Source organism: Erpetoichthys calabaricus, chromosome 5 (assembly GCF_900747795.2).
Source record: "Erpetoichthys calabaricus chromosome 5, fErpCal1.3, whole genome shotgun sequence".
Taxonomy (NCBI): Eukaryota; Metazoa; Chordata; class Cladistia; order Polypteriformes; family Polypteridae; genus Erpetoichthys; species Erpetoichthys calabaricus.
Genome location: NC_041398.2, coordinates 106,535,609 through 106,548,462, shown reverse-complemented (window position 1 = coordinate 106,548,462; position 12,854 = coordinate 106,535,609). Strand labels below are relative to the sequence as shown.

The following is a 12,854-nucleotide window of genomic DNA, read 5'->3' as shown; positions in this document are numbered from 1 at the left end:
AATGAACCAGTTTTTTAAATGAACCAGTTAACATTAGTAGGAACAGTGGTAACTGTAATATTTAGTCTTAGGTATCACATTTGCAAACTATCTGTGGTCTTTAAATAACAATTAACTGCATAACAGTAACTAACATGTCTTTGATTTGTTTTAGAGCAGCATTTAAATTTGCGTCATATAGTCTTTATAGATAAACTAGCAAAATACCCGCGCTTCACAGCGGAGAAGTAGTGTGTTAAAAAGGTTATGTAAACATATATATACATAAACATATATACATATCTACATATACACATATCTACATATATATATACATATACACATCCACATATATATACATATATCAACATATATATACACATACATACATACATACACACACACACACACATATATATATATATATATATATATGGTTGAAATAGTTTACTGTCAAATAAATGCAAAGAGTATGCGACACGTGTTTCGCCCTCATTCTGGGCTCATCAGGCGTTCACACTCCACTGCACTCCCTCTCGGGAATCGAACCTCGGACGTCAGCACCAGAGGCGATGCCCCTAACGTTGCGCCACGGCGTGTGGTTCGTTTATTTGACAGCATGTAGATCGGGGTAATTACATTCACGGCATTCGTAGTCTGTGTCACAATCTGATTGTATGGGTGGTTACCTACCACACGTCGTGGTGCAACGTTAGGGGCATCGCCTCTGGCGCTGACGTCGAGGTTCGATTCCCGAGAGGGAATGCAGTGGAGTGTGTACGCCTGATGAGCCCAGAATGAGGGCGAAACACGTGTCGCATACTCTTTGCATTTATTTGACAGTAAACTATTTCAACCATTCTATGATCTGCTCCTCACAAACTGAGGGCACCGTGGCGGATGTTAGCAGATTGCTGGCCAACCACAAGCGTTACCTGGTAGGTAACCACCCATACAATCAGATTGTGACACAGACTACGAATGCTGTGAATATATATATATATATATATATATATATATATATATACATACAGACACATATATATACATATACATATTTACATATATATACACATATATCTACATACATACACATATATCTATATATATATATATCTCTATCTCTCTATCTATCTATCCATCCATCCATTTTCCAACCCGCTGAATCCAAACACAGGGTCACGGGGGTCTGCTGGAGCCAATCCCAGCCAACACAGGGCACAAGGCAGGAAACAATCCTGGGCAGGGTGCCAACCCACCGCAGGACACACACAAACACACCCACACACCAAGCACACACTAGGGCCAATTTAGAATCGCCTATCCACCTAACCTGCACGCAGGAAACCCACGCAGACACGGGGAGAACATGCAAACTCCACGCAGGGAGGACCCGGGAAGCGAACCCAGGTCCCCAGGTCTCCCAACTGCGAGGCAGCAGCGCTACCCACTGTGCCACCGTGCCGCCCCTATCTATCTATCTATCTATCTATCTATCTATCTATCTATCTATCTATCTATCTATCTATCTATCTATCTATCTATCTATCTATCTATCTATATATATACATATATATCTCTATCTATCTATATATATATATATATATATATATATATATATATATATATCTATATATATATATATATATATACATCCCCGTACTTTGCAGCGGCGAAGTACTGCTTTTAAATTTTTATTAAGAAGAAAACCTTTTTAAATTGAGTGAAAATCTACCAATAACAATTTGTTAAGGATCTGTTTTTTTGTGAAGCTGACTTCACACAGCCTCTCCGCTGTTTTATAAACGAACATCAAATAAGGTCTTCCTTTTTCGTTGCTTTGCCAACGGAAGCAGCCTTTTTATTTAATCCTGTTTTTACGATTGTTCTGTTTGTATATCATGTTGTCAGTTGAGCACTCCGGTTGTAATATGACCAAGCCGTGCAAGCACACTCTTGAGAATGCAACGAATAGTTGTACAGGAGAAAAGCAATCTTGCCTGAAATCAATGGCAACCTTATGTAGGTCTATGAACTTAATTTAAACTTTAGGTTTACACGGTGCTTTCTTTCCGAAGTACCTGCACTCATGAATATGTCTGTATGCGTCAGTCGCTCAAATCCCCACGGTTCGCACTGGCGAAGTTCTGCTTTTAAATTTTTATTAAGAAGAAAAGAAAACCTTTTAAAATTGAGGTAAAATATACCAATAACAGTTTGTTAAGGATCTGTTTTTTTTGTGAAGCTGCCTTCACTCGAGTGATCACTTCGAGCTTTAAGCCTGAGAAATCACCCCGTAAATGCACACGTTTAATTGCACATCTGTTAATATGTATGCTTACAAAGTATTAAAAGACACTCAACAATTACACAGTATTAAAAGACACTCAACAATTAATGTCATTTTCCTTCGTTCCCGCATTTGACTCGTGCTGTAAATCCATCCATCCATCCATTTTCCAACCCGCTGAATCCGAACACAGGGTCACGGGGGTCTGCTGGAGCCAATCCCAGCCAACACAGGGCACAAGGCAGGAAACAATCCTGGGCAGGGTGCCAACCCACCGCAGGACTGCTGTAAATCTCTTCCTTGTTTTCACTTCACGTGATTACGTAGGAGGCTTAATACGTGATGACGCGATACGTGACTCTGCCTCCTCCATCTATACTAATAAAAGGCAAAGCCCTCACTGACTCACTGACTGACTGACTGACTGACTGACTCACTCATCACTAATTCTCCAACTTCCTGTGTAGGTAGAAGGCTGAAATTTTGCAGGCTCATTCCTTACAGCTTACTTACAAAAGTTAGGCAGGTTTCATTTCGAAATTCTACGCGTAATGGTCATAACTGGAACCTGTTTTTTGTCCATAGTCAGTCAGTCAGTCAGTCAGTCAGTCAGTCAGTGAGGGCTTTGCCTTTTATTAATATAGATCAGTGTTTCTCAAACTGTGTGCCGCAGATGTGCCGCAGGAGTTTCTACAAATATTTGAAATTTATACAGGTTTTCAGAACACTACACGTGCAGCGTTACACAGGTCTGCCTACTATTAAATTTTTATCCTACGTTGCGATGACGTCCCCACTTGCAACGACCAGTAATAGTAGCCCGCACTCTCCCCTTTTCTCTGCCCTGCTAAATCGGAACGCTACATTTTGACGGAAAGGGGTGTTAGCTATTCAGGTTATGGAATTTTCCACTATACATATATTATTATAATGACTAAAATGTAGGCCGCCCTAGCAGACGCACAGCAGTTTTTGAATTGGTAACGATAATAATAAGCGATGTGTTTCATTTAAATTTTTTAGGTGTATGCTAATAATAACAAATTATCAATAAGCGTTATTCATTGTTATCCATGGAGAAATACGTTAGCAAGAATAAAACTGCGAAAGCGTTAAAAAAAAAGCAAGGAACCAAACGAAGGTACAAAGAAGATTACATCGGATATGGTTTCATATCTTCGGGACCTGAAGATGCTCCATTGCCATTCTGTCTGATCTGCAATTCAGCTCTGTCGAATGAGGCGCTTGTTCCAAGCAAATTGAAGAGACACTTGGAAACAAAACATCCAGCTGTAAAAGCGCAACCGAAGGAATACTTTGAAAACATCAGGGCTCAACAAAATAAACAAGCTAAGAAACTTACGAACTACCTAAAGCTGCCAGAAAAGGGATTGATTGCAAGTTATAAGGTTGCTCAGTTATTAGCAAAACGCAAGAAAGCGCATACAGAGGCTGAATCAGTCATTGCACCAGCTTTAGCAATAGTTGTTGAAACTATCCTTGGACCCGATGCCGCCGAAAAAGTTAAGAAAGTTCCTTTGTCAAATGATACTATCTTGTGCAGAATTGAAGACTTATCGTCAGATTTACAAGATCAAATCTGCGAACACTTTGACGCACCTGACGATGAAGTGTCTCTGTTGTGGTCTCTTCAAGTTGATGAATCCACTGACGTTAGCGGCAAAGCCCAGCTGCTAGCTTTTATTCGGTTCATAAAGGATGAAAAATGTGTCAACGAATTCTTATTTTGCAAAGACTTACAAACTACGACCAAAGGCGAAGATATTTTCAATGTGGTGAACGAAAACATTTTGCTCTTCAAACTACAGTGGAAAAACTGTGTCAGCGTTTGCACCGATGGCTGTCCTTCCATGCAGGGAAATAGAAAGGGATTCGTCACTCTTGTGCGTCAAGAAAATCCAAATGTATTAGTTGTTCACTGCATGATCCACAGAGAAGCTCTTGCCTTCAAATCTTTGCCGAAAGATTTGATGTCTGTTCTGGATCAAGTGATTACAGTTGTAAACTTCATCAAATCTCGACCGCTTGCATCCCGACTTTTCTCTCAGCTCTGTGAAGCAATGGATTCAGACTACAAATGCCTCCTGTATCACACCAACGTTCGTTGGCTCTCCAGGGGAAAAGTGTTAAAGCGTGTCGTCCAACTCAAGGCTGAGCTGATTTCATTCTTGGAGGCTGAAAAAAAAGACTTTGGATTTTCTATTCATGACGAGATCTGGTGGGTTAAGGTGACATTTCTCTCTGATTTATTTGACAAATTAAATTCACTGAATTTAAGTCTTCAAGGACCATCGGAAAACATCATCACTGCATCCTCAAAACTGAAGTCATTTGGTGAAAAATTGTCGTTGTGGCAAAGTAAGATCTCGAAAGGAGTCTTCGACTGCTTTCCTACTTACAATGAATGTGCTTCAAATAAAGAAATCACCCCCGAAATTCTGTACACTTTGACACACCTGCAGTCAGCATTGCAGCATTACTTCCCAACAGTTGGAAGTAATGAATATGGATGGGTCAGCTATCCATTTGGAAACAATGAAGCTACAAATCTTACAACTGAAGAAGAAGAGCAGCTCATTGATTTAAAAAACGATGCAGTTCTTAAGTCAAGTTTTGCCGAGAAAAGCCTGGATGTATTTTGGATTTCAATCAACAATATCCTGCAATCAGTTTAAAAGCAATCAAAATAATTCTTCCATTTGCATCTTCATGGTTTTGTGAGTTTGGATTTTCAGCACTGACTGAAATCAAGTCTAAGAAAAGAGAGAGACTTCTTACAAAAGACGCTGAAATGCGAGTTTGTTTGTCGACTTTGGAGCCTCGATTAGATCGCATTTGCTCTCAAAAACAGGCACATCCTTCACATTGAATGTAATACTTAAAAACAGGTAAAATAATTTTTCATTTTATTATAAAACAACTGTTGTTCTTCCTGGTGTGCCGCGAAATTTTTTTAGTTTTTTTACTGTGCCAACAGACAAAAAAGTTTGAGAAACACTGGTATAGATAGATAGACAGATAGATAGATAGGGGTGGCACGGTGGCGCAGTGGGTAGCGCTGCTGCCTCGCAGTTGGGAGACCTGCTTCGCTGGGTTCGCTTCCCGGGTCCTCTCTGCGTGGAGTTTGCATGTTCTCCCCGTGTCTGCGTGGATTTCCTCCGGGCGCTCCGGTTTCCTCCCACAGTCCAAAGACATGCAGGTTAGGTGGATTGGCGATTCTAAATTGGCCCTAGCGTGTGCTTGGTGTGTGGGTGTGTTTGTGTGTGTCCTGCGGTGGGTTGGCACCCTGCCCAGGATTGTTTCCTGCCTTGTGCCCTGTGTTGGCTGGGATTGGTTCCAGCAGACCCCCGTGACCCTGTGTTTGGATTCAGCGGGTTGGAAAATGGATAGATAGATAGATAGATAGATAGATAGATAGATAGATAGATAGATAGATAGATAGATAGATAGATAGATAGATAGATAGATAGATGTGTAGATATGTATATATGTCTGCGGTGGGTTGGAAACCCTGCCCAGGATTGGTTCCCTGCCTTGTGCCCTGTGTTGACTGGGATTGGCTCCAGCAGACCCCCGTGACCCTGTGTTTGGATTCAGCGGGTTGGAAAATGGATGGATGGATGGATGGATGGATGTATATATGTGTATATATATGTAGATATGTAAATATGTATATGTATATATATATATATATGTCTGTATGTATATATATATATATATATATGTGTGTGTGTGTGTGTGTGTATGTATGTATGTGTATATATATGTTGATATATGTATATATATGTGGATGTGTATATGTATATATATATGTAGATATGTGTATAAGTAGATACTGTATGTATATATGTTTATGTATATATATGTTTACATAACCTCTTTAACACACTACTTCTCCGCTGCGAAGCGCGGGTATTTTGCTAGTATATATATATGTACGAGTGACTAAAAAGAAAGAAAACTTCTGACTTGGCTGTCACAGTAACAGGGAGGCATTATGCAGTCATATTTCTGTTGGTATAAAATAGACCCAGTAGCATTTCCTGACACACTTTTGCTGAATAATTTATTGGCTAAAAGTAGTGAGTGTTAGTGTGTCAGACAGAAGATCTGCAGTATTGTTGATAATGGCACTCAGTTTTGTTTTAAATCTCTCCTTTGCTACTGCTTCCAGAGGGTCCAGAGTGCCTCCCTTAACTGAGCTTCTCCTTTTAATTAGCTTGTTAATTTGGTGGGCTTCTCTTAAAGTGAGGTTGCCATCCCAACATACCACAGCACATAAAACATTACTGGCTATTACAAAGATGTAGAAGATGTGAAGGATGTCACTACCCACATTAAAGACTGCGGTCTTCTAATAAAAAAAGAAGACTGCCCTTTCTTATATTGTTCCTCTGTGTTACAACACTAGTTCAGCCTGTCATTGATGTAGACACCCAAGACCTTGTAGCAATGCATCATCTCATCCACTCCATGAGTAGTGAAACAGTCAGAGAGTCAGTCATCAGTTCCTTGATTTTGCTGATATTAAGTTGCAGACAATTCTTTCCACAGCAAGAAACAAAATTCTCAAACTGAATCCTATAGTCAGTCTCATACCTTTCCACAAAGGGATATATACACACACCCCCTAAGTGCAAAATCATCTGAGAATTAATGAAAATGACATGAACTAGTATTACATTTGCAGTTGGAGGTGAAGAGAAAAGTAGTCAGGACGGCTCTAGGGTTACTCAAATCCATATCAGAGACATAGTCCTAGAATCTCACAAACTGCTGTCTGCTTGATATATAATACATTATGCATGACACCCTAGGCCCCTTAACATGCTGGATGTTATTGAAGGCATTGGACAAATCAAAAAACATCATCCTCACAGTGCTGCTAGATTTGTCCAGGTGAGAATAAGTCTTGTGCAGCAGATAGATAATTGCATTTTCCACTTCAATCTTTGTACAATAGGCAAAATGCAGTGTGTCCAGATGGTCTACCACAAGATGACTTATGTAGTCCAGGACTATGATATATTCCATGCAATTTCAATTTTTATTGCACAAATGTTCATTTTAATATCCAGCTGCAACAATAATGACATATTCACTGTCAGCATTTCCAGTTTAAAAAAGTGGAATCACTTTTTCAAAATGTCCCTGATCTGTACAGAATGTGGTAACATCATAGGAATACCCGCTCTGCCAGCTTCTGCATTACAATGCACTGTAGTAGAGTAACCTGCTGAAAACCTGCTTATCAAGGTTTTGTTCTGAAAACAAGTAGTCTCAAACGATTAGTAGCAAAAACAGTCGAATGTGCTCAAGCAGTCCTTTATCAGTTTATATTGCCCCACTTTTTTATGTATACTCATATTTAAAATCTTGGCATTATCAGTGCCATTTACTTAATCGTAATACAAATATATAGGAAACTTTTTTGCTTCTGCTTAATAGCATACAAATGGTGTACCTATGTACATCAAATGGCTATCAAACTTGCAACTTGTATTATAACAGTTAAGCCAGACTTAAATTAATTGTTTTCAGTCAAAATTCTTCAAAGAGCAGTGAAAGAAAGTATTAAGCAAATGATAAAAAAAGAATAACTTTGCACAGTTCCTACAGTCAACACAGCAGTTACTGACACTGAGGACACATCTTCTTTTATATGCAAGTTATGTTGCAGTGTGGGTGCTCCTATTCAGTGTGGGAATTTTTTTTTTTGTTTTTAGAATATTTTATAGGACTTCCACCTTTAATGTTTGTAATGCAGAACCATATCTAGTACTCAATGTATTGTTCCTTGTCATTTGCATAACTGTTCTATTAAAGCCAAACTACATTTTTAATCCAGCATAAACATGCTGTAAACTATTTCCATGTATCTTGATAATAAATACACAAGTGCCCACTGAAACTTGAGCATTTATCAATTTTGCATGAGCAGAGATCTCATTTACTATTTTGGAAATCAATGCAAACTCTTTTCTGTGCTCTCAAAAACATTTATAACATGTGTATGAAGTATAAGTTAAGGTAAAGTACATTATCAAAGAAAAATAAAATTCACATAGAATATGCCTATCTTTATATGCTGCAAAATATCCATAACTTATCATGGCAACTTTAGTAATTCATAGAAAAAGATGGCAATTCACTGATTAAATTTTACAGTTTCAATAGCAAATTACTCACTTGAATTTACTTTTTAATCTGAAGGAAATAGCTCAAACAGTACAGGTCAACAATTACACTGAAAACAGGTAGTAGAGGAAAAAAACATTTAAAAGTGAAGTTGATTAATAAAGGGTTGGTCCACATTTTTTGCTTATATAAGTCTGTTTAAAACTTTGCCTTCACATAAAGTATAAATCAATCTTTAAGAGTTCCATTTAAAGGTGAAGATAAAAATGTTGATGCCACTAGCTCCACTAGAGGGAAACTGTCATGATGTTCCTTTTTTAAAAAGTAAAAAGTGGCTTCTTCTCATTGGACATACAAGTATACTGTCTGATGTCAATTGAACCAATCCAAACAAAAAAATAAATAATCTGTTCCTGAAAGTGGTATACAAACATGAGATGGGTGTCTGGAATGTCTTAGAAAGTATAATAGCATAGTCAAGAGTTGCATAATGCTTATTACAGACAGTGAAAACACAAATCAAGTCTGCAGAAAGCAACAGTAAGTTTTGGTGCAAATGAATGTCTGAAACACAGCAAGAAATAGCAAGATACTTTTAATTGTAGTAGCGGATGTTAAATTAAACTTCAAAAATTAATTATAACATGGATCTATCTACAATGCAATGTAATATTCTGGATCAGAACTAATACGTTATTTTAAGTCTACATGGTCCTTTACTTACTTATCTTTTTTTTCTAAGTGATAACCATTTTCCTGCCATATTTCCAGGGTGCCAATGGTGGCATGTTTCTTAATCTATGTTCATCTATTTTTCCAAAATGCTCTCAAGTTACAATTTCAATGTCCCCAAAGAGTTCTTATCTATTACATCCATCCATCCATCCATCCATTTTCCAACCCGCTGAATCCGAACACAGGGTCACGGGGGTCTGCTGGAGCCAATCCCAGCCAACACAGGGCACAAGGCAGGGAACCAATCCTGGGCAGGGTGCCAACCCACCGCAGATCTATTACATTACTTGGTAATTTATTTTATGTACCTTATATTCATGCTATGTATATACAGCACAGAACATGCAATAAAACCTTGAGCAGCACTGCTTTCTCACAGCTCAGAAGCTTTGGATTTATATCCCACCCCACATATTGTCTGTGCAGAGTTTGCACATTTTCCCTGTAGGCTTTCCGTTGAGTACTGCAAATCCCAAAGACATACATGTGAGGTTAGCTAGCAATCCTAAACTGGTCCTATATGTGTGTATGTGTGAGTGTGCCCTGTGATGAATTACTGTCCTGTCAAAATGACACACCCACTGGAATGCTTGTAAGTGTAGCAACATTAATAACAAGTTATTGTTATTGAACCCTTCTGTAGAGGAATTACTTAAATGTATTTTAAATGTACATTTAAATGTATCCATTAATATAAACACATTCTCTTAATATCAGTTAGTGAACCTCTTTCAGTTCAGCATTTAAAGGCAAACTGAAGACCAGCCAATTTTACATTGCACCTTAAATTCAAAAAGGTACACCACAATACTTAATCTTTCATTCACCTATCAACCCATCTTCTGAACATACATATTCCAATATAGGATCAAGGTGAGCAATCGCTTCAGCATCTGAATAAAGCCATGAGCAAACCCCATAAAATTTGCCAAAGGGAACACAAATCATAAATAATAATGTTTTGAAGATGAATTCACATGAACTATTTACACTAAAGGTTTCGTAATTGAAGAAATGTAGGCAGAACTGAGCAGGTGGAATTACTTCAGAAACAGGAGTACTACAGTGAATTTCTTAACTTACATGTTCAACCAATAAGCAACAGGTTGTTACTCTAATCAAATACAAAAAATGGAGGCACCCAAGGAAAACAAAACACACAAAACTGCAACAGAATGATATCAGCAAAGAACAGGCAAAAAATTGAAAATGAGTTTATACTTATGTTTTGATTCATTTACTTATGACTTATGTTGTCCAGTACCCAACCACAACTGAATTTTTATTTAATTGGCTTAATTGATTGCTTTCTTTTAAATTTTACATACCATGGTTTACCCTTAAATGACACCATAATGCACACTGATGAAGGCCACAACTTGTATCTCTTTTCCTTTTCACTACAAGATGTTGCTGCAGGAAAATTTGGGATTCAAAGAAGTTGATGGAAACAATTTAAAAAATGTGGGAACAAAGAAACTTCCCTGGCTACCTGTTCTAATCTTTGTTAAGTAGACCATCACAGCATACTTTACATATCCCTCCTGTCTTTTAAAGTGGAGGCCATCTGAGTCTTGTGCTGAAAGGTCTCTGCAGCTACGCACGCATGTACAAATGTGTGTATCCAAGGAGCAAATATAAATAATCACACTGTAAAGATTTTTCTGATCAATGAAAATTACCCTCCATCTGTAGGCCCCCTATACACCACCTACACAATTCACTTATGCTTAAAGGTGTCTTACATTTCTTAAAACTTCACATGAAACTCTGGGTATGACACCTTTGCCACCTTCTTACATCAAATACAGTAAAAATGAGTTGCTATCAGGGATTCATGCCATTTCTGGTCTGGGCTGAAAAGTAAATATGGGTTTTCATCTTCAAAGGCTTCTTGTAAAATCTACCACCCTGCCGTGTGTCTGGATGGGTCAGTCCATGACAGCTCTAAAGTGTAATTAAAAAAAAATAATTAAAAAGAAATTAAGGTTAGAGTCACAATGTTCAGTTAATTTTGGTTAATAATACAAATTTCTTAGTAAACCAAATTCTGATAAAGTTAGCCACAAAACTGCTTTGCAGAATTAAAACTCTTTGATCATCTTTAAATTGAGTCTGAGCTGTACAGACATGCATTACTTAAACTGCCCTACTGCATAACATGACTTGCCTTTCAAAGGTTTGCATTTGTGAAATTAATTTTAATTAATTACACATCTATAATACACAAAGTTGCTTTTAATAAAACCTGCTATTGGATATGGATTTTGACTGTGTTGTAAAGGGTGCTACATTAAATAAAGACTAATAAGAGGGCTTTCTATTTGCTAACTACTTGCAATGCATTTTAAATTAGTTTGATTTTTAATACAAATTATTTTCTAACAGTTGTATAAACAGCACTATATGATACTGAACAATCTATAAGAAGATGTCTGTACACAGAATATAAAACAATTTTCAATCACCACAAATCTATGTATCCATCCATTTTGTATTGTAATTATAAAGTTTAAAATTGTGGAGGGTTGGTGTCTGCCATTGTAGCATTTGGCACAAGGCAATCACTCCTATGGTTGCTAAACACTCTAGCATGCAAGTGTTATGAATGAGACATAAAGCACCATGGGAAAGAATGCCTCAGAAAAAGCAAGCAGTCGAGTTTCGCACAACCAATAAGTACCCAGTACTAAGAACACTGGAACTGTTATTTGGCAACGTGGCAATCATTCCACTACCTATTAAAAATGTATTTCTTAAAAGTTATTTCACAGCACTATGAAATCTGGTATTTCTCACTAAGATTAGCAAGTATATTTGTAAAGCTTTATGCACATTCAATGTATTTCAAATCCTACAATATACAGTAGATCCTCTGTCAGCAGTACTGCGTGCAAGGCAGGAAATATCCCTGGACAAGGTGCCAGTTCATTGTGGGACCCACTCACACAGTCAAATGGAGCCAGTTTAGAATTCTTTGGGTATGTAATAGGAAAACCAAAAAGGAAAACCCATATGCTGATACATAGTGAATTATACATGGACAGCAGTTGGGCACAGGTTCCAAACGCAGGACTCCAGATCTGTAAGGTAACAGTGCTACCCATGCATCACTTTGCAACCTGCTGATTGATCAGAAGCTTTTAATTTCAATCCTTTGAGTGCTCCAGTTTCCTCCCACAGACCAAAGACATGCAGGGGGACTGGTAATACTAAACCGGCTCTAAGGTATGTGTGGTTGTGTGTGTATGTTTTCACCCTGTTTTGGACTGGCATCCTGTCCAGGGATTGTTCCTGCCTTGCACCCTATGCTTGCTAGGATAGGCGCCAGCTCATCCCTGCAGGATAAGGCTGGTTTATGAAATGGATGGATGTATGCACAATGCATTTTAATAAAATAACAACTCTAAATCAGGCCAGTATGAATAGGATTGGCACCTATCTGGAACTGGTTCCCACATTTAACCCAGTGCTGCTGGAAAGGGCCAGCTACTGCTGACCTGAACAAACCAGTTAGAAAATGGATGGATGAATGCCCTTTCTTCTTATTAAAGGCACTATAAAAATCTAAGCTGATAAATGCATAAAAAATACTACTTTTGACAGTCGTTATATAAAATGAAAGTTTATTATTTAGAATGTTGTACTTTAATTAGGTTACAACATAATAATGTTGGATGTATGCCATGTT

The 12,854-nt window shown here is 37.9% G+C and overlaps 2 protein-coding genes across 4 annotated transcripts in view; both read left to right on the top strand.

The window, feature by feature from the left end:
• atp10d (ATPase phospholipid transporting 10D) overlaps positions 1–12,854 on the top strand; it is a 221,173-nt gene that overhangs the window by 88,564 nt on the left and 119,755 nt on the right. The window lies entirely within an intron of this gene.
• Positions 3,343–12,854, top strand: part of LOC127528001 (zinc finger BED domain-containing protein 5-like) — a 32,025-nt gene continuing 22,513 nt past the window's right edge. The window contains exon 1 of the mRNA XM_051928543.1: positions 3,343–4,803. Within this exon, the coding sequence (XP_051784503.1) occupies positions 3,343–4,803 (1,461 nt within the window). The remainder of the gene's footprint in view (positions 4,804–12,854) is intronic.